The 22,919-nt window shown below is 43.1% G+C and overlaps 1 protein-coding gene across 6 annotated transcripts in view; it reads right to left on the bottom strand.

The window, feature by feature from the left end:
- The window catches only part of LOC141139683 (cysteinyl leukotriene receptor 2-like), an 85,719-nt gene that overhangs the window by 15,875 nt on the left and 46,925 nt on the right, over nt 1-22,919 (bottom strand). For 2 of the 6 annotated variants that reach the window (XM_073626054.1, XM_073626051.1), the window contains exons 2-3: nt 21,045-21,244; nt 9,480-9,532 (exon numbers count right to left, since the gene is read on the bottom strand). Coding sequence is in view for 1 of the 6 variants with exons in the window: in XM_073626048.1 (XP_073482149.1) it covers nt 9,480-9,532; nt 21,161-21,244 (137 nt within the window). In the remaining 5 variants the exon portion in view is untranslated. Of the gene's footprint in view, nt 1-9,479; nt 9,533-9,631; nt 9,773-21,044; nt 21,245-22,919 lie in introns of those variants that run through there. The other 4 variants (XM_073626049.1, XM_073626048.1, XM_073626052.1 and 1 more) reach the window with 3 other exon arrangements.

Genomic DNA, 22,919 nt, shown 5'->3' with positions numbered 1-22,919 from the left:
TATCTATTTCTCTCTCAACTCCGGAACACACTACACAGGGCCGCCGTTCAGGCGGCCTTATATAGTGTGGGGCGTGTACTAAATCCCTGAGCCATAATTGGCCAAAGCCACCCTGGCTTTGGCCAATTACGGCTCTCTGTACAGACAGCACTGTGATTGGCCAAGCATAGTGCATGCTTGGCCAATCATCAGCCAGCAATGCACTGTGATGCCGCAGTGAATTATGGGCCGTGACGCACCACTCGAATTTGGCGTGAATGGCCCATAACGTTTGCAATTCGGCGAACGACCGAACACACGATCCCTACTGGTGAGGTGGCAAGCACAAGTAGCGTCCCGCTGCCACCAAGAAGACAAAGACAGGCCCGTCGAGCCTATAGTGCCCTTCCTGCTGCATTCGCCAATCCTAATTGGGAACCCGCCACTTCTGCAGCACCCGTACTTCCCCCATTCACTGGCCAACCCGGCATTCAGGTGGAAACAGTTGATTTTACGTCACTTGATTTTTATTCACTGTTTTTCACCGAAGATCTCTATAGATCTATTGTGGACCAAAGCAATTTGTATGATGGTCAATACATCACCACTATTCCCCAGTCCTCCCTTGCCAGAGATTGGAAACCAATTACGGTTTCCGAATTTAAGATGTTTCTGGGCCTTTCCCTCAACATGGGCATAGTTAAAATGAGTACGTTGCGGTCATATTGGTCCACTGACCCAATTTACCATATGCCCGTGTTCTCTGCCTCCATGACCAGGGCACGATATGAGCAGATCTTACGGTTCATGCATTTCAACAACAATGAACTCTGTCGTCCTCGTGGACACCCTGAATACGATCAGCTCTACAAAATTCGGCCCCTCGTAAACCACTTCAACCAACGTTTTGCAGACTTGTTTACTCCCATCAAGTTGTCTGCGTTGATGAGTCCCTGATTACGTTTTCTGGCCGCTTGTCATTCAAACAGTACCTTCCCAGCAAGCGTGCCAGATACGGGGTCAAGATGTATAAGCTCTGTGACAGGGCCACAGGCTATATACGTAGTTTTATGGTTTACGAGGGAAAAGATAGCCACGTAGAGCAGCCGAACTGCCCATATTACATAGGGAGCGCTGGCAAGATTGTGTGGGACTTGGTGTTACCCTTATTCGGAAAGGGGTACCACTTGTACGTGGACAATTATTACATGAGCGTGCCATTTTTTAGTCACTTGTTTGATCATCAGATTGGAGCATGTGGCACCATGCGACCTAATAGCCGGGGCTTTCCCCAGTGGCTTGTAGATTCCCGTCTTAGGCTGGGGGAGAGAGCTTGACTGAAGTGTAATAACTTGCTCGACATGAAGTGGAGGGATAATAAGAATGTTTTCGTCCTTATCTCCCTTCATGCAGACATGACGGTCCAAATTCCTACGGCGGCTGGTGTTGTGGAGAAACCCCTCTGTGTCCACGAATATAACCAAAATATGGGAGGGGTGGACCTCAACGACCAGTTGTTGGCGCCGTACCTAGTTGCCTGTAAGGCCAGACGCTGGTACAAGAAAGTGTCTGTATACTTATTTCAATTGGCTTTGCTGAACACTCATGTGCTATACAGAGCTTCAGGATGGACTGGATCCTTCCTTAAATTCCAGGAAGAGATCGTCAGAGCCCTTCTGTTTCCAGACGGTGCTCCACCTCACCTTCCCAATCCAAATGCAGTAAGCCGGATGCATGAGAGCCATTTTCCTTATGTCCTCCCGAGTACCCCTACCCAACGAGCCCCCCAAAGAAGATGTCGTGTCTGCAGCAAGCGCGATATAGGTGTGACACCCGTTATTTTGTCCCCGCTGTCCTGACAATCCTGGTCTTTCCATTGGTGAATGTTTTGAACGCTACCATACTAGTTGAGTATTAGCCTAGGGTACAGCACTGCACAGACTAGGCACATTTTCACAGGGTCTCCCAAGATGCCATCGCATTTTGAGAGACCCGAACCTGGAACCGGTTACAGTTACAACAGCTACAGTTACAAAAAAAAGTGTAAAAAAAAAAAAAAGTAAAAAAAAAAAAAAAAAAAAACACAAAAATAATAAAAAATAAAAAAAACAAAAATTAGTTGTCATTTTATGGTTCTCGCTCTCTCTCTATTCTCTCTCTATTGTTCTGCTCTTTTTTACTGTATTCTATTCTGCAATGTTTTATTGTTATCATGTTTTATCATGTTTGCTTTTCAGGTGTGTAATTTTTTTAATACTTTACTGTGTTTTATTGTTAACCATTTTTTTGTTTTCAGGTACGCCATTCAGTTGCAGCGCAGGTTTATTTATCTTGACAGCAACAGCGTTTGCTCCCATGATACATAAAGCCGCGATTCCAGCGTTGTCGGAGGTGATTTCACCACCCCAGTTAAAAAAAGAGCATACATGGCGAAGCATGGGGGCAGCAGGGGTGGAGGAGCAATTTGCTGCTAACTTTTGCGGGCGGATGCCCCCATGCTTCGGCATATATATTTTAGGCACAGATTGCGTTAAAAAATGTTTTATTTTTTACTATGTTTTTTTTTTTGTAGCTGCTTTGCAGGTATGGTATGTCTTACTGTTGTACTGTAATGTTACTTTGTTTTATTGTTAACCATCATTTGCTTAGCAGGTACACCATTCAGTTGCATCGCGGATTTATTTATCTTGACAGCAACAGCGTTTGCAACCACGATACATAAAGCCGTGACTCCAGCGCTGTCGGAGGTGATTTCACCACAATAGTTAAAAACAAAATGGTGCATGTATGCCCATTATTAGAAGTGGGTGGATGAAGGGAGGTATTCTAATGGTGGGCATACTCACCGATCAATCTTTTTTTGTTCAGCCCACAGGCTGCATGAAAAAGATTACAATATATCCCCAACAAGGACCAGCAACGTACTGGCATGTTGCTGGACTTTGAGTGGTTATACCAGAATGATGCCTGCGGGTTTAGCTATCATTCTTTTCAGCCAGCGGTTGGATTTCATGTAAAAGCAATCCTAGTGGTTAATTAGCCTCTAGACTGCTTTCACATGGTTCCCAATAGGGAACCTGAGAATGCAGCCGGTGGTTCCGCCAGCTGACCATAGAGCTGATCAGAGATCAGAATGGCTCCAATCATCTCTATGGCCTAAGAAATCGGAAGCTACGAGCATTTCATGACTTAGATTTCTCCGGATGTAAACAGCGCCATTGAGAAAGCCTTTTATCACACCGATCTTGGTGTGGTCAGATGCTTTGAGGGCAGAGGAGAGATCTAGGGTCTAATAGACTCCAATTTTTTCAAAAAAAAGTACCTGTCACTACCTATTGCCATCATAGGGGATATTTAAATTCCCTAAGATAACAATAAAAAAAAAAAGAAAGGAACAGTAGACCTCCTCTGTAAACTTAAAGTGGTAACCTGTAAAGGCTTTTAAAAATGTATGTAGTTTGTCGCCACTGCACGTTTGTGCGCAATTTTAAAGCATGTTGTGTTTGGTATCCATGTACTCGGCATAAGATCATCTTTTTTTATTTCATCAAACATTTGGGCAATATAGTGTATTTTAGTTCATTAAAAAAGTGTGTTTTTTCGCAAAAAATGCATTTGAAAAATCGCTGCGCAAATACTGTGTGAAAAAAAAAAAAAAAAAATTAAACACCCACCATTTTAATCTGTAGGGCCTTTGCTTTAAAAAATATATATAATGTTTGGGGGTTCAAAGTAATTTTCTTGCAAAAAAATAAAAAATTCATGTAAACAAAAAGTGTCAGAAAGGGCTTTGTCTTCAAGTGGTTAGAAAAGTGGGTGATGTGTGACATAAGCTTCTAAATGTTGTGCATAAAATGCCAGGACAGTTCAACCCCCCCCACCCCAAATGACCCCATTTTGGGAAGTAGACATCCCAAGCTATTTACTGAGAGGCATGTCGAGTCCATGGAATATTTTATATTTTGACACAAGTTGCGGGAAAAAGACAATTTTTTTTGCACAAAGTTGTCACTAAATGATATATTGCTCAAACATGCCATGGGCATATGTAAAATTACACCCCAAAATACATTCTGTTGCTTCTCCTGAGTATGGGGATACCACATGTGTGAGACTTTTTGGGAGCCAAGCCGCGTACGGGACCCCAAAAACCAAGCACCGCCTTCAGGCTTTCTAAGGGTGTAAATTTTTGATTTCACTCCTCAGTGCCTATCACAGTTTTGGAGGCCATGGAATGCCCAGATGGAACAAAACCCGCCCAAATGACCCCATTTTGGAAAGTAGACAGCCCAAGCTAATTTCTGAGAGGTATGGTGAGTATTTTGCAGATCTCGCTTTTTGTCACAAAGTTTTGAAAATTGAAAAAAGTAAAAACAATTTCTTTTCTTTCTTCATTTTCAAAAACAAATGAGAGCTGCAAAATACTCACCATGCCTCTCAGCAAATAGCTTGGGGTGTCTACTTTCCAAAATGGGGTCATTTGGGGGGGGTTTGTGCCATCTTGGCATTTTATGGCCTTCAAAACTGTGATAGGTAGTGAGGAGTGAGATCAAAAATTTGCGTTCTTAGAAATCCTGAAGGCCGTGATTGGTTTTCGGGGCCCGTACACGGCTAGGCTCCCAAAAAATCCCACACATGAGGTATGCCCATACTCAGGAGAAGTAGCAAAATATATTTTGGAGTGCAATTCCACATATAACCATGGCATGTGTGAGCAATATATCATTTAGTGACAACTTTTTGTAAACATAATGGGGTCATTTGGGGGGGCGGGGTTGTACTGCCCTGCCATTTTAGCGCCTCAAGAAATGAGATAGGCAGTCATAAACTAAAAGCTGTGTAAATTCCAGAAAATGTACCCTAGTTTGTAGACGCTATAACTTTTGCGCAAACCAATAGATATATGCTTATTGACATTTTTTTTTACCAAAGACATGTGGCTGAATACATTTTGGCCTAAATGTATGACTAAAATTGAGTTTATTGGATTTTTCTTATAACAAAAAAGAGAAAATATAATTTTTTTTTTCAAAATTTTCGTTCTTTTTCCATTTATATCGCTAAAAATGGCAGAGGCAATCAAATGCCATCAAAAGAAAGCTCTATTTGTGGGGAAAAAAGGACGCAAATTTAGTTTGGGTACAACATTGCATGACCGCGCAATTGCCAGTTAAAACAACGCAGTGCCAAATTGTAAAAGGTCCTCTGGTCTTTAGGCAGCCTAATGGTCCGGGGCTTAAGTGGTTAAGGATTCTCCACAGAAATGTATACAGATAGAGGAAACGTTTTGGTGGTTGCTAAGGCAGAAAGCGATTCAAAATCTGACCAAAGAACATAGACATAGTAACTAAACTTAACAAACAATATAACCCTTCCCCACTCAATTCAGAATTGAAAAGGCAGTGAGAGTTCCTCTTTAATATAATCAATTAATAAAAGTCAAGAAGAGTTGCTTCACAGTAGGTAATAGCAAATGCGTGCCTGTTCCAGAACAGGCAAGGTTGGGGTGGTTTGGGCATTAGGGAAGAGGGGTTGCAGGTGTGGTTGTGATTGTAGTGGAAGGGAACAGGTTTATGCGCATTGGGTGTAAGGGGAGGTGTTCTTCTAGCAGGAATAGGGTAACAGCAGGGGGGCATGGTGTTAAAATTGGGGAAGGCATGCACAGCGTGGTAAGAAAGGGAGTACTGGTGCAGTTGAGAAGAGTGGCATACAGCTGTTATATTGAGAAGGGGTGTGTATGCAGGCGCTGTTTTGGTGCTTTGTTCAGGTATGAGATGAGGGTGGTGGTAGTGGAAAAGCACCGGTGAGAGCAAACATAAAGGTGCAGTGGGGCGGAGGGTGGTGGGTGGTGAGTTGAGAGCAGGAATGGTTAGAGAGTAGAGATGCAGTTTAGATGAGGGGGCATGGAGCCATGGAGGGAGAACAGGCATGGAGGGAGGACAGTGAAAAGAGTGCAGGGATGCAGTTGTCAGAGGAGGGTTCAGGCACCGTAGTGAGAGCAGAGGGGTGTAGGCATGTAGGGAAAATGTAAGGTGTGCAGGTGTGGTGGGTTATGTGGATAGGATGGTGTTGGGAGCTAGTGGTGGGGGTGCTGGCAGGGGTGGGGACGGAGTGTGCATGCAGGTACTGGGTGAGAGTTGGTAGGTAGTTGTACATGTGCACTAGTGAAAACTGTAGGGGTGTGCACAGACACAATAGTTATAAAGGGGTATCCCTCAGGTGAGCTGGAAGCATGCACAGATGCAGCGCTGGAAGAAAAAAGTGCAGGTGTGGTGGGTAGTAAGAGAATAGGGGTATAAGCAAAGAGGGTGGTAAAAGAATCCAGGATGCAGGTGTGAATGGTGGTGAGGAAAGTGGAAACAGGAATGTAGTGTGATGAGAGAAGGGGGAGTACAGCCACAATGAGTGGTGAGAGAAGGGGGTCTATAGGTACAATGGGCGAGCTCGTAAGCCTCTAACAGCGTCTGCAGCCTCGTTGGATGCAATCCACTGTTTTTATTTTTGTGATGTGAGTACCTTATTTTTCAATAAAATTTATCTGATGAAAACAGTATTACACTATTGGGAACCTCCCTGCTTTTTATATATTCCCCTGCACTACATCTGAGGGAACCATGTCCCGAAATTAGGACCGTGAGGGACGCGTTGGAGCTCCTAGGTGGACACCCCAAAGGCTTGCTGATTTTATGTGCTTGCCCTATTACCTTAAGGTAAGGGGCCACTACCCACTTTTGTGTATGTACACGAAGACACATGTGTTGCCATCTACACTGAGCACTTTAATTGCAACGGCCACATGCTAACCCGTTGCTGTCACATATTTTAGTTTTATCAAGGACTTTTTGTATATAGCACTTTTTGCACTAAACTGTTTGGGACAATTTATTTTATATTTAGTTGGAAGGACGTTTTTGCACATTTGTCACTTTGTATTGAGTATGGGGTACGGACTCATTTGACTGGAATACCCCATTGCACATTGTCACTTTCTCTGAGCATTTTGCACACAGTTTAAATCATTTTTTATATATTTTTTTTTGCACTATATGAAGGAATCTTTTTTTAATGATTGCGAGGTTTACTAAATTGCTGGGAAGCCATATGTATGTGCCATTATGTATATATTTTCACGTATATGATATATATTTGGTTTTTCTTTCCTCACTGGATTAGTTATATTTATTGATTAGTGTCACATAGCACGTTTTTATGAATAATTTTCTGCATCTGGTTTATGATATAAGATTTGATTCTTTAATTCTTTTACTCACTTTTATAACACAAGTTTGTTTAATGAGGATTAGCGCAGCACCACCCATTTATACTTATTCTCTGTGAAGGTCAGGTGTGTACCCGAATCGGTGCAAGCAGCTTTTCCAGGTTTAGCCGTCTTCCATATTGTGATAGTGCGGGAATAACTTTATTATTTTTAAAATTGATCTATTGATCAACTTCAGTACAACCAGGCTATTGGGTATTTTTCTTACCATCACTGCCGACGACTATAGCTGGCAGCAGTAATCATTGTATTCTGACGGCAGGGAAACCTCCCGCTGTCAGAATACAATAGCGCAGCGGGAAGGACTGTGTTGATGCGGAAATCAAGCAATTTTCTTTCCTTCAACCTCCATGGTTGAAGGTAAGAAAATTGCATAATGTATGGCCAGCTGTAGACAGCAGGCTGAGGAGGAGACAATTCACAACAATTCACAGCAAAGCTGTGGGGTGTAGGGGAAGGCTGGCATGGGGGTCAGGAGTAGACTTTTGCCTCTGTTCTCCTCTCAGCCTCCCACATCATCTCCTCATGCAAGCAAGTGGCTGGGGGAGTACAGGGTTTTTACTGGAATTTTCTTACAACTGAATTGGCAAATAGAGGGGGGGTGGCGAAAAAGAGGACAGAATCTTCCATTGCCAAAATCAAACTATGACTAAAGCATTATCTTAAAATTGAAAGTGAAACTGTGCTGAGAAAGCAATTTCTAAGTTAGCTTTTAAGTTTTTTAGGAAGACACAGGTCTTGTCTCACCCCCAGCCTGTGACTGGACAGGGAATGGAGAAGCGGCAGACTGATAAGCTCAACTCTCTGTCACTCTGCTCTCTCCTCATGTTAGTATGTTTCCCTTTAGAGCATGAACACTGTAGCTCATGGCTTTTTTATATAGTTAGTTAACACCTGATTTTTTTTATCCGGCAGTAATAGGCTCGAACTGAACAGCGGAAGTTGCAGCCTAAGACCCCTTTCACACTGGAGCAGTTTTTCAGGCGCATTAGCACTAAAAATAGTGCTTTCACACTGGGGTGCTGCGCTGGCAGGACGTAAAAAAAAAGTCCTGTAAGCAGCTTCTTTGCAGCGCTGTAGGAGCGGTGAATACACCGCTCCTAAAGAGCCCCTGTCCATTGAAATCAATGGGCAGCACCGCCAAACCGCCACTGCAGCTTCGCTTTGCAGGCAGTTTTAACCCTTTTTTGGCCACTAGCAGGGGTTAAAAGCGCCCCGCTAGCAGCTGAAAAGCTCTACAAAAACTACGGTAAAGCGCCGCTAAAAATAGCGGCGCTTTACCGCTGACGTCCAGGAGCTGGCAGTGTGAAGCTGCCCTTAAAGCTATTGGCTATTTCAACAGGCTCCCTAGGGGTATCCCCACATGCCTAAGCAACCATACTAGCGATAGTTGGTCAACATCCAGGGTGAGTGTACATCTATGTGGGGCACCCAGTCTGAACACCATTGCACAGGAGATGTCAGTTTAAGCACGAGCACTTTGTTTCATCACCTAATGGGACTTTATTAATTTTTTGTGTGTTCTGCATGTTTACATGAATGTAATCAACCCTAAGTGCAGCAAACTGTTTTTATATTCTCACTTTGCTTCTTTGCCATTTGCTAATTAGAGAGTTTTTTTTACTGCAGCTGGAGTTTGATGATCAGTTCTTTTATCCAAAGGCGCTACGGTTTATATTTTTCTATGAGGAACAATACTGCACCTCCAGTATGACAAAAAAGTACAAATTTAAATATTATACCATGGTTGCAATAGATCAGTATACACAAAGCTAATACTTTATTTTTTTGCAGATTTTGTGAGTTGAATCTCTCACTGCATCATCTCTCTTTGTAGGCAGCAGTGGGGAGATTAGCATTGTCCTCTCTATGGTCATTATGAAGTCATCCAAAACTAAATTCTCTATATGCAAAATGAGGGTAAGAGCCCCTGTAATGACTTTGCAAGTAGGTGGAAATAAAAACCAGAACACCCAAAATGTAACTCTCAGTAGCTGGAGCAATTTGCTTGCTATGAAAACACGATTCTTACTTGGGATTCACAAAAATGCTAAAATTACCATTTAAGTTAAATTGTATAAATATAACATAGTAATAAATATGCAGTCATGAAGGAAAAAAATAAACCAGCAGGTAAACATTAATTACAAAACTGCATTACAAAAACAATATTATATAGAAGCAGTTTCTCAGTAATGCTTATAATAAATTACAGACTTACTTGTGCCCTCTTGTGGGAGTAATGGTCTGTCTTCTATCGTTCGCTAGAAAGACCTGTTTAAAGAGAAAACATATTATTTTTTTTTGTTTGATCAAGAGATACAATAAAAAAAATACCTAAAGAGGTTCTTAAAAGAAATGCTGAAAGTGAACCTCCTAAACTGTGTGGTTCCTTGGAAAGTATCGCACAAGCGGCGATGCTTTGGCTGAAATGTGACAAATCTTGTTGCTTGTTCCTTGTTCCAATGTTTGGAGGAAGAGAAAAACAAGTATGAGGTAATCGCTTTTCAGTATATTTATATATCTATCATTAGAGTCCACATATGGCAACTTCCTCTTTGGGGAGGAAATTACTTAAATTCCTTTTATACCAAACCATAAGTTTTTCATTTTATTTCTGTCTGTATCTGTAAAGGGTTATTGGAAAAAAACTAGTGAGGGCACATCCTGTTTACTAACAGATTTCTTTTTTTAAAACAAAACCCAGAAGTGCACATTTCTTTGGAACTTCAAGAAATAAAAAAAACATTCAGTGATCCGCAACATTAAAAATGTGCTCTCAATTGACTCAAATCGAGTTTAATATAATTTCCCCAGATGTCTTACATTATTCTGACTCCAATTGTTGTAATAGTGACTTAAAGAGGAAATAAACCCTGATGGGTTTTACTTCCTCTGTTTCCCTGCAAAGGTAAAGCATAATGGGCTAATATGCATCGCATTGTAGTCCATTATGTGTCACTTACGTGACACAGGAGCCTTCAATGTCACCGCTGTCCCCTCTTCCACAAAGCGTCCATCTTACTTCCGGTTATTGTGATTGGCCAGAGCCGCAATGACATCACTCCCGCGCATGCGCGGGAGCTGCCACTAACGGCACGATCGCCATTAGAAACGGCACGCTCAGTGCGCCTGCGTGCCGTTGTCTACGGCGCATGCACCGTAGACATCGGTGCCTGTCTTTTGCAAATATCTCCTGAACCATGTAGGTTTAGGAGATATTTCTTGCACCTACAGGTAAGCCTTAATCTAGGCTTACCTGTAGGTAAAAGTGGTCTGTAATGCCGTGTACACACGGGTGGACTGGTCCGACGGGACGAATCCGTCAGACAATCTGGCTGTGTGTGGGCTTCATCGGACCTACAGATGACTTTTTCAGATGAAAATCAGACGGACTTTAGATTTGAAACATGCTTTAAATCTTTCCGACGGACTTGAGTCCGGTCGAAAAATCCGCTCGTCTGTATGCTAGTCCGATGGACGAAAACCAACGCTAGAGCAGCTATTGGCTACTGGCTATCAACTTCCTTATTTTAGTCCGGTCATCACGTACGAATCCGTCGGACTTTGGTGTGATCGTGAGTAGGCAAGTCCTGTCGTTCGAAAGTCCGCTGGAAGTCCGTCAAAAGTCCATCGAAAGTCCGTCGGAAAGACCATCGGACATTTGATGCCGAAAAGTCCGCCCGTGTTTACACGGTATAAGGGTTTACAACCACTTTAACCCTTCCTAAGACCTCTATGCTTAGCCTGAATATAACAAAGACAATCACTGCAGGCAATCTTAGATAGCTGAACTCACCAAACACTTGGCGTCCAGGCACACAATATGACAATAAAAAAGGAATTAAAGGGGTTATAAACCCTTGTGTTTTTTCACCTTAATGCATCCTATGCATTAAGGTGAAAAAACACCTGGCAGTCACCGCCCCCCAGCCCCCCAGTTTTACTTACCTAGCAGAGCTGCGCTCTTCCTTTGCCCGGGGTTCTCAGCTCTTGATTGGATAGATTAATAGCAGTGCAGCCATTGGCTCCCGCTGCTGTCAATCAAATCCAATGACGTGGGCGCCGGTGGGCGGGGCCGAGTCCGGCATTCGTGTCTATAGACGCAAATACTGGACTTGGGAGCGCGCCCGCAAGGTAACCCCCCGAGAGAGTGCTTCTCCTAGGGGGTTATCTGATAAGAGGAGGAGCCGCGAAAGCCATCGAGGGACCCCAGAAGTCTGTGTTCGGGGGCCACTCTGTGCAAAACGAACTGCACAGTGGAGGTAAGGATGACATGTTTGTGATTTAAAAAAAAAAAAAAACGCAAACCTTTGCAATCACTTTAAATTACATCATACAAAAGGGACGGATCACAGAAAATTAGTACAGTTAATACAAGGTGGCTGCATAGCCATAAACAATTAAATGATAAGTTCACCTTTTAACGAATAATAATAAATGCATATTTTTTTGCAGGTAAAAAAAATGTGCATTTGTTATTTTCTGTTTCTGGAGCCTTTAAAGCATCGTACCAGCGATCAGCAGATTGTTGGTGCCATGCAGGTCTCCTGCGGATCTGTCAGTGTATCTGCGTGCCTGTACATCCCGTACGAACAAGCAGATACAATCTGACAAGAAGAGAGAATGAACTACCACAGCGCTCCACAGCATGAGGAAGGTCAGCGCTCACAGGTAATTACCTCTCCTAGGTTCAGCTGTGTCCATAATGAAGCAGGGTGCAGGATCTGTTTGCAACAGGAGTGATAGGAAAAATAAATAGCCGGATAGCCGCACTCCAAAAAATTCACCTTTATTGTATAAAAATGGATATCAAAGCATCACAAATGGGTACGGACTAACTGTACAGCCGTTGACGCGTTTCACACCAGGCACGGTGCTTAGTCATAGCTAGATGCTACTGTACATATACAAACCGACACATATATACAATTTAAACAATTTAACCTAATTGCCAAAACATATGTACCATTAGTGGTCGAGTTGAAAACACCTGTGAGCGTCTAGAATTTACATAATCACCACTGAACGAAAGAGTGCCCCCCACTAAAGAAACTATTTATCAAAGCATATAAAAAAAAAAAAAAAAAAAAAAAATTTTGCTAGAAAAAAAAGACACCAAGTGCAACAAACCATACCATAATCATATAAAATGATCCCATGTATAGTAAAATCAACATTGACCAGCATATGTGACAAGGAAGGCGACCAAAACGCCTATCACCCGAGAATAAAAATCGGTGCATGATACACAATGATTTTGATCTACTACAACATTAAGGCTCTGTTAAGGCTCTGTTTCCACTACTGCGAGTTGCCATGCGACTTGACACATGTGAAGTCGCATGACAAGTCAAAACCCATGTATTTCAATGGTGCTAGTTTTAATTGGTGCGATTCAAGTCGCATGACATCGCATAAAAAAAAAAAATCGCATTGCAAAGTCGCACTGTAAATCATGTGATTTCGGGGTTGCAATAGTGGAAACAGAACCCCAAGCTATCCCTTCTTTAAGTAGATTTATATAAAAATAATCCTTGGTAAATAATATTTAATATCTAATGACATTATAATCAAATAAATAGTTACATTCTTACAGACTACTGATCCATCCTAATTCCATAAAAACCTCCCTGTTAATTTATCAAAGCTAGACCACACTTAACCAAAAAAACAAAACAAAATCGGTCATGTTTGTAATGACTCCCGATATATGCATGTTTCTGTATATACACACAGGCATAGGCATGTAGCCACAAACAAATAAAGTCACCAAAGAAATAGATATACCCAGGGCTTTTTTTCTCAAACAATAGGTGCTGGAACTTAACCACGACCCCACAAAACCCCTCCCCCTACACACACCTTCCAAATCACATCAAATGATGGGTGTGGTCATTCAAATTTCACAAACAGTAGGAAGGTCTTAAAGGGGCATTAAATATCACGATTGCATTACATACAAAGTGCAGAGCTGTCACTTGTAAACACAGAAACCAGACTTCTGTGTTTACAAGTGATTGTGGTGAGCAGGCACCAAAGGGTCTGAGCCAGAGGTGGTGGAACTGAGTTCCACCAAGTTCCCCCTGAAAAAAAGCCCTGGATATACCCATTAATAAAGCAGTGTACAAATATGCGTCAATGTAATGGACAAATATGTAACGACAGCGAGAGGGGAATGGTGACTGTGGCTAATCTCCAGAAATATATATATGTGGCTCTAAAAAAGGGGGTACCAATCTCAAAAGGAGACAATGAGAACAGGAGAGGCAAAAAAAATAAAAATAAATATGATGGAGAGCAATAGGAAGAATGAATAAGAGAGATATATAGCAGAAGAAAAAGCAAAGAGTAAAACAGAACTACAATGGAATATAACAGCAAACAGAAGGATGCAGAACATCTTGCAAGAGAACACCATAGAACACAGATAACCATTCTAGAAAGAGAACTTCCCATATCGATCTCAGGCCCAATGTACAACAGAGTCCAAATTACCAGTACGGGCATACCATATACAAATCAAATGTATCATTCATAAAAATGTGTAATATTCCACTCAAAGTTGAGGCCAATGGGCCGCCTGGTATTGGAGGTAGAAAATCCAATAAACCTCTCTTACAAAGTAAGCTGAACTTTTCACCTCCCTTTTTGGTACCATGATTTTCTCAACTCCCTGAATGTGTAGGCTACTGACATTCCTATTGTGATACAGGTTCCAGTGCCTAGCTATGTTGGTGGAGTGATCCTTAGAGATGTCATATAGGTGGTCCAAATATACCAAGAATATGGGTGTAACATGTTATGAAAGGTGAACTTATCCTTTAAATTTGTGAAACAGCATAGGATAAAAACAGATGCAAGTACATTGCTTATGTAGCACTACCCTCTAGAGGGCCACTGAATTTTTGGGTCCCCCTAAACCTGCACAGCCAGGCAACACACATTTTCCAACTTCCATACAGAGTCAGTAACCAGTCCATGGACTTGTTTTTGATGTTTTATTGGGGGAAATCAACTTGGATAGAGATGAGGAATTATGGGATGCACAAAACTGAATTTAGCAACAACTTGAAGGACAACTTCTTTATGTACACTAGACTGTACTCCCTCCAGGATAATGGCAGTCCTTATTGGATCAGTAGCAAATATCCTATGTGTTTTCAGGAGCTCTATGTTCCCTTGGTAGAAATAGCAAAGTCTCAACTGTATGTAGAAGTTCTATGTCCCCTAAGTGAAATTAGCAAGGTCTCAACTGTTTGTAGCAGCTCTGTGTCCCCTTAGTGAAAATAGCAAGGTCTCAACTGTATGCGGGAGCTCTGTGTCCCCTTAGTGAAAATAGCAAGGTCCCAACTGTATGCAGGAACGCTGTGTCCCCTTGGTAGAAATAGCAAAGTCCCAGGCTGTATTCAGAAAATACCAGCCAACCTGGCTGCCTTGAAAAGTGTCCCAGTGCATGGAATTTAGGTTAGCTGTGACACTGTCCCAAAGATAGATGGATATTGCATCTGGGAGCCTTCTACCGTATAGGGCCTGGGGGTGTAGAGGTGCTCATACTGTCCATTGAATCCTGCTGCCTTGGTTAAGACTGCTGTTCAGATCTTCCCATGCTAAACAGGCTGTCTCTTGGGTGAGACTGAAGGGTATTGAAGATCCCACTCTCCAGCTTCCTCTCCTTCCTTCCTCAGCTCCAGCCTGGAGGCAGAGCCATAATGTACAGCATGCCCTTTGAACCATGGCCAAAAAGCATAGAAGGGTCAATAAGGGGCTTTTGGCCAAGCCAACCCTTTTCACTATAGAAAGCAGCTATGTTGTAAATGTAAAGAAACTGCTGTAGGGAGAGGATTTGGAAAGCTCACACACTACATAAGGAGTGGGTCTTATTAGAAAATTGAAACAAAGCTTTACTTTTCTAAATTGTGACAGTGAGGTCTTATTTGCCACCCCACTCCAAAGTTTCACAGTTCTTCTCTTAACCCAAAAGTCCTTATTAGGACTATTACTTGTAGCAGTAATAAATTAGATGAATAGCTTTTTAGCTGTCTTTTTTTTTTTTTTTTTGCGAGCTTCCTAATTTTGGGTGCTTTCTTTTTTAAAAAAACTTTGGTTTATGGTTGAGTTAATGAACACAGTCACTTTTATTTATTTATTTTTTTGCTGCAAGGACTTCTAATTCAGGGTGTGGTGTTTTGAGGTTTTTATTTTGTTTGAGGATGTTTTGTTTTTTATTTTATGTTGATAGGGCTTTTTTTTAATTTTGGGGAGGGAGCTATGAGGGAAAAAAATAAAGCAAGTGTATGTGGACAAATTAAGTAAAGTAAAAGTGACACTAAACTCTGGTTTAAGAAAATATATTCAATTCGTGTATTTATTCTTAACTCAAAAAAAGTACCTTCTGTTGCTTTGGCCTCCTCCAAATCTCCCAATTCATTTTTTTGCTGCTTATCCAACTTCCTGCTAGAGGATGGCTACAATTTTCTCCATGGTTACTGTAAATAAGAACATACCCACCCTCTCTTTCTCGCTCTTGAGATGGACTAAAGACTATGGGATGTGTATTATGCATTGAGCAGTGCAGATGTGCACAGCTTGTTCCAAACCAAAGGATGTGGGGGTAAAAAGCAGAAGTTAAGGAGCTCTCGGAAGACATTACAAGGAGGCAGAAAGAGACAGTAAGTAAAGTGTGATTTCTTAAAAAAAGTTAAAAAATTATGTATATACAGTGGGGACAGAAAGTATTCAGACCCCCCTAAATTTTTCACTCTTTGTTATATTGCAGCCATGTGCTAAAATAATTTAAGTTCATTTTTTTCCTCATTAATGTACACACAGCACCCCATATTGAAAGATAAACACAGAATTGTTGACATTTTTGCAGATTTATTAAAAAAGAAAAACTGAAATTCCATATGGTCCTAAGTATTCATACCCTTTGCTCAGTATTTAGTAGAAGCACCCTTCTGATCTAATACAGTCATGAGTCTTTTTGGGAAAGATGCAACAAGTTTTTCACACCTGCATTTGGGGATCCTCTGCCATTCCTCCTTGCAAATCCTCTCCAGTTCTGTCAGGTTGGATGGTAAACGTTGGTGGACAGCCATTTTTAGGTCTCTCCAGAGATGATCAATTGGGTTTAAGTCAGGGCTCTGGCTGGGCCATTCAAGAACAGTCACGGAGTTGTTGTGAAGCCACTCCTTCGTTATTTTAGCTGTGTGTTTAGGGTCATTGTCTTGTTGGAAAGTAAACCTTCGGCCCAGTCTGAGGTCCTGAGCACTCTGGAGAAGGTTTTCGTCCAAGATATCCCTGTACTTGGCCACATTCATCTTTCCCTCGATTGCAACCAGTTGTCCTGTCCCTGCAGCAGAAAAACACCCCGACAGCATGATGCTGCCACCACCATGCTTCACTGTTGGGACTGTATTGGACAGGTGATGAGCAGTGCCTGTTTTTCTCCACACATACCGCAAGCCCCTACTGGTGGAGGGCTGCAGTGATGGTTGACTTTCTACAACTTTCTCCCATCTCCCGACTGCATCTCTGGAGCTCAGCCACAGTGATCTTTGGGTTCTTCTTTGCTTCTCTCACCAAGGCTCTTCTCCCCCAATAGCTCAGTTTGGCCGGACGGACAGCTCTAGGAAGGGTTCTGGTCCTCCCAAACGACTTCCATTTAAGGATTATGGAGGCCACTGTGCTCTTAGGAACCTCAAGTGCAGCAGAATTCTTTTTTTAACCTTGGCCAGATCTGTGACTTGCCACAATTCTGTCTCTGAGCTCCTCAGGTAGTTCCTTTAACCTCATGATTCTCATTTGCTCTGACATGCACTGTGAGCTGTAAGGTCTTATATAGACAGGTGTGTGGCTTTCCTAATCAAGTTCAATCAGTATAATCAAACACAGCTGGACTCAAATGAAGGTGTAGAACCATCTCAAGGATGATCAGAAGAAATGGACAGCACCTGAGTTAAATATATGAGTGTCACAGCAAAGGGTCTGAATACTTAGGACCATGTGATATTTCAGTTTTTCTTTTTTAATAAACCTGCAAAAATGTCAACAATTCTGTGTTTTTCTGTCAATATTGGATGCTGTGCTTACATTAATGAGGAAAAAAATGAACTTAAAAGATTTTAGCAAATGGCTGCAATATAACAAAGAGTGAAAAATGTAAGGGGTCTGAATACTTTGTCCCGACTAACTATATATATATATATATATATATATATATATATATATATATATATATATATATATATATATATATATATATATATATATATATATATATATATATATATATTATATTGTGACGGTATTCGAGGTGAGGTCATCGATAATCGGTATGTTTCACCTCACATTCGTTCTATTGTAAGAGACTGAACCGGAATCCGGCCTGGGTTTTTTCCAGCCTCTGTGGCAGGCTTGGTTCTGGTCCGGGTGTTGTGGTCCACTTGAGTCCATGCTCAGGTGGACTTTAAATGACCAGGAAGAGAGCACAGCAGGGCTCTGGCCTGAGACTCAGAAGGGAATCAGAGAGAGGAGCTCTGTTTGTTTGGATTGAAAAAGAAGGTTTACCTCATGTTTTGTGGGTGACGGGGACCAGCCCCGCACTGTATAGAGAGCAGTCTACTGTTTAGTTTAGCGCCGGAAGGCAAGGATTTACCTTACTATTTTGGTTTTTATTTTTATGACTTTGCAAACCGCTTGTAAATAAAGCTGGCAACCCGCCAGATTGTAAAGAAACTGCCTGCATGTTGGCCTTCATTCCGAGAAAAGGTGATCCCCATGAGCTAATCTCCCACAATATATATAATTATAATATATATATATTCTGTACCTAGTGACATTAGATAAGACAAGGGCAAAGCAAGGACAGATTAGGAGTATATGGGGTATCTCAGTCAATGGGCAGGTGTTTTCTTAAATCCCTTGGCCTGCTGGGAGAACCTATATATTTGGGTGGAGTCAGGTGATCAGTGTTCTGTGCCACCTGGAAGGCTGTCTGGGTGGACGTGTTTTGTGCTGCCCCGGGCTGGAGCTTGAGCCTATTCCGGGCACATCTGGCTGCTAGGCTGTCTGAAGGCCTATCCAGAAGCAAGAGAGCAGCGTAGGGTTGGGATTGCGGCTTGCAGTGCAACCAGAAATGACGGTTCTGCTTGCCGGAGAACCTGTCGTGGTCGGAGGTAGAGGAGAAACTGTCGCCACTAATGGTCCAACCACCTTGCTACCGGAAACAACTGAGTAACTGAAGCAAGTACCAAAGCAGTATTTTCACCAACCGGGGACGGTGAAGAATCGGGAAACTTCAGCAGGTGCCAAGCCAGGGACCCAGCCAGTGGGGTGACGCTTGAGGAGTATCTGGAGTGCCAAGCCAGGGACCCAGCAGGGAAGCGGGTGGTGACACTTGAGGAAGATACTAAAGTAAGAAGATTAGAAGAGCTCACAGGATTCAGTGGCAGTGAATCAGCAAGTCTAGTGAGAGAGACTGGGAGCTCAGTGGGCTGAGAATCTACAAGAAGTGATTGTATAAAAAGTAAAGGAGTTTGTTACAACTTGTGTTAGGAACTGTTCTTAGACTGTTGCCATACAAGACAGCGCTCCTACACATGCAGATGTGGTATCTTGCTGGATGCCTTTCACTGCAAGGCTGTCTATCTGTAGATGTCTCGGAGTCTGCCAATTAACATTGCAATTACCTAAGGGTATCCTGGAGTTGATGGATTGTTGGGTTCTCTTGCCCTTTCCAGTGGTTACCTGCCCTTAACTGGACCCAACAATTCACTGATACACCAGTAGAGATAAAATGGGCTTTATTTAGGCAAGAATAAGCCCTGTTAGGGAAGTGCTGATAAATAGTTGCATCAATGACAGGATTATACCATTAGCAAACATAGAAACAAACTAAGTTACAACAGGATAAATTACTTTTGTATCGCCTGTAAATGGCCTCGCCAAAACACACTAGGCAAATTAGGGGGGGGGGGAAGACCAGGCTAGTAGCAATAAACGACCACTGTAGAATATACTGTATATCTAATTGAGAATATAAAGGAGTACAGCAGTTCTTAGACCATACCACTGGCCAGTGGGGTAAAGAGTACAAAAGCTGCTGGCGGTGGTGCTCTTAAACTTTACTTTGGAGCATTCACCCTCCAAGTGAAGGTATTTGTAATTCACAAGAAAGGGAAGGCAAATGTAGTACCCTTAGGCCAGGGCCGTCTTTACCACAGGGCAAAAGGGGCATCTGCCCTGGGCCTTGTCATTGTTGGGGGGCCCGCCAAAGCAGCTGCCCCTTAAGCCTGCGCTGCCCGCGAATTGGGGCCCCCTGATAACACCGCCGAGTGCAGAAATACATTGCTGTTTTTCCCAGGCCAGCAGGGCGGGGGCGGGAGCTCCACTGCCACTCTGACCCCGCCCCATGCAGCCTATATGCTGGAAGCTGAGATCGGTGTAGGAGCACTGACAGCCCCACCTCCGGACCTCTTTGAGTCCCGCCCCCAGACCTTTGCAAGCCCTGCCTCCGGACCCCTGAGGGCCACGAACCTTGACGTCTGAGGGACCCGCACCTCAACCCCTGAAGGCCCCGCACCTGGACATGAGGGCACCGCGCCTGGACCTCTGAGAGCACCATCCCCGAATCAATGAGAGCAGGTGGTGAGCCTGGCTGGCTAGGTAAGTCCTTCTCCCCATAGACTGCTTGTTGACTGTTATCCTAGCCTTGACCGGTTTATGAACAGTATAGCTGTACACTGCTGATATGTAAAATTTTAAAATGGCTACTTAGTTGATCACCTCCTGTACTCTGGTCTCTGGTTATCTCCTGTATTAGTTCCGCAGTCTCTGGTTATCTCCTGTATTAGATCCACAGTCTCTGGTTATCTCCTGTACTAGATCTGTAGTCTCTGGTTTTCTCCTGTACTAGAGCCGCAGTCTCTGGTTATCTCCTGTACTGGATCCACAGTCTCCGGTTATCTCCTGTACTGGATCCGCAGTCTCCGGTTATCTCCTGTACTGGATCCGCAGTCTCCGGTTATCTCCTGTACTGGATTTGCAGTCTCTGGTTATCTCCTGTACTAGATTTGCAGTCTCTGGTTATCTCCTATACTAGATTTGCAGTCTCCGGTTATCTCCTGTACTAGATTTGCAGTCTCCGGTTATCTCCTGTACTAGATTTGCAGTCTCTGGTTATCTCCTGTACTAGATTTGCAGTCTCTGGTTGTCTCCTGTACTAAATCTGCAGTCTCTGGTCATCTGTAGTACGTGTCTCAGTGAGCAGTAATGATGTGCAGTAACCTCTAGCAATGAATGAGGAAGCAGAAATTATGTGTTGTAACCTCTAACAATCAGTCAGTGATCGGTAATAATATGCTGTATCCTCTGGCAACCAATTGCAATTGCTGCCTGATCTGCTGCAGTAAACTGATTTTGACTTTTGTTATATGTCTAAGAGCAGTTGGGGGGGCCCCAAGAAAATGTTTGCCCAGGGCCCAATCAATATTAAAGACGGTCCTGCCTTAGGCAGAACTGTATGGGTGGCAACAGATTCCCATGGCACTAACAAGTTCAGTTTATATAAGGGTGACCAAAGGCATCTGACCACACCCACACCCATTAGCAGATTTCCTTCTGACAGAGATAAGTCTCATGAACACTGTCCCAACCAGTTGGAAGATGGGAAACATAACAGAGCCTGCCCTGTTCCTAGATGTCTCTGTGCTGCTAAGACACCTATCGGAGCTAGGCAAGAGGTAACTTGCAATGCTTTGGGCTTCCCCTGTCAAGCCTATACCTGTAGTATCTGCCCACATGGTCGTCTGCCTTAGCACAGTCACCCTCTTCTCTAGCAGACCGATTGCCTCCTGTATGGTGCTGATCTCCCTAGTGCCTAGTGGGTTCCCTGGTTACCTTGGTGATCCTCTCTCCTGATGCCAGCCTGCACACACACACTATTCCTGTGTCATGCTTAGTTCTTCCTAGAGATGGGAAGGCCTGGAAAAAAACAGAAACATTAGGAAAAGATTTTTCTTTCTATTTTTTTTTTCAAAGTGTTTGTTTTTTCCAGAAATATATGAAAAAAAAAGTATGGAATATGTTCTATTACAATGATAAATAATATATCTATGACATGTGTATTCAAACTATAAAACATGAAGACCTTAATGGAAGATTTTTGAGACTTTATGTAAAGTCGTAAATTATTGCAAGTTCTCTCCGCTGAAGACAAGCAAATCCTTGAATATTGTTCAAGTAACATTGTACTTCTCAATGAAGTTCTCAAACAAGAGAAATATGCATTTCTGCCACTAGGGGGCACTGCAGGGGAAAGGCTCCAGTTTAATTTGCTTGTGGGCTGGATCATCACAAAGGGTTTCTTTACCAGCAGCATTTTCAAGTAAGGAAGTGTTACAAACAGTAACCTCACAAAAATACACAATCCCTTCATTTATAGATAATATGGCACCTGAAAATCAGGAGAAAATTGAGCAAGCTCTTGCAAGAGCAATATATGCTTCTGGATCAGCATTCAGTAACTGAAAATGCATATTGGCAGGAAGCTTTTAAATTATTATGAGGAAAAGGGAGTGGTTACCTGATCTCATGTATAGTTGAAATGTTCTTAAAGCGTAGTTCCACTTAAAAGTTGAAGTTCCGCATGTTTGCCCCCCCCCCCCCCGGTGCCACATTTGGCACCTTTTGGGGGTTACCCGTTTTTGACAGGTACCCTTCCCCACTTCTGGGAGACCTGGCTGCGGCGAGATGCGGCGAGGTCCCCCATAAGTTCAGCCCCCCTCCTCCTTCCTCTGCCGCCAGGCCAGTTAGAAAGCACAGTGCACTTTGCGCATGCGCAGTAGGGAACCGCTGAAAGGCTTCACTGCCAGTTTCCCTTACCACGTATGGTGGTGGCAGCACCCGAGAGCTGACTGGAAAATCGGCTGGGGTGCCGACATCGCGGGATCCCTGGACAGGCAAGTGCCCTAATATTAAAAGTCAGCAGCTACCTCGCTCTTCTCTCTCTCAGAAAGGCACAGCCTTGATGATATTAGTGCCTGGGCTGTGCAACTTGAAGCATCCTTAGAAATAGTGATATAAAGGGAGTTCCATCCATTCTTTCGTTTATTAAAAGTCAGCAGCTACAGAAAGCATAGCTGCTGACTTTTAATAAACAGACACTCACCTGTCTCATGGTCCAGCGATGCAGCCGCCCGAAGCCTTGCTCCTCTCCCCCCCCCCTTCTGTGCCATCATAGCAACTGTGGGCACCCGGACATGACAGCTTACGGTTTCATGGCTGGGTGCTAGGCATGCTGCGCTCTGCTATTGGCCAGCCAATCTTCTGGGACCTGTGTTGTGTTCCAGAAGATCGCTGGCAGGGAGGGGCCACCTAGGGCAAGAGGAGGAGTCGCCTAGGTGTCCAAAAAGAGGGAGGAAGTGGGACAGGAAGTCCCACTAAAAATAAGGTACAACCCCCCCCCCAAAATGATATGCCAAATGTGGCATGTCAGGGGGCGAGGAGTACTTAAAGCGGAAGTTCCACTTTTGGGTGGAACTCTGATTTAACGTGGCCTTTTTGACAGGTTACACAGTCTCTGAGCAATGCCATGTAGCTTTAGCTGCAGTACATGCATGTAGACAGGAAGTGGCTACAAGACGCTGACTTGTTCAGC

This window comes from Aquarana catesbeiana, linkage group LG04 (genome assembly GCF_042186555.1).
Source record: "Aquarana catesbeiana isolate 2022-GZ linkage group LG04, ASM4218655v1, whole genome shotgun sequence".
NCBI lineage: Eukaryota > Metazoa > Chordata > Amphibia > Anura > Ranidae > Aquarana > Aquarana catesbeiana.
The sequence above is the reverse complement of the archived record's forward strand: the minus strand, read 5'-3'. Positions and strand labels throughout refer to the sequence as shown.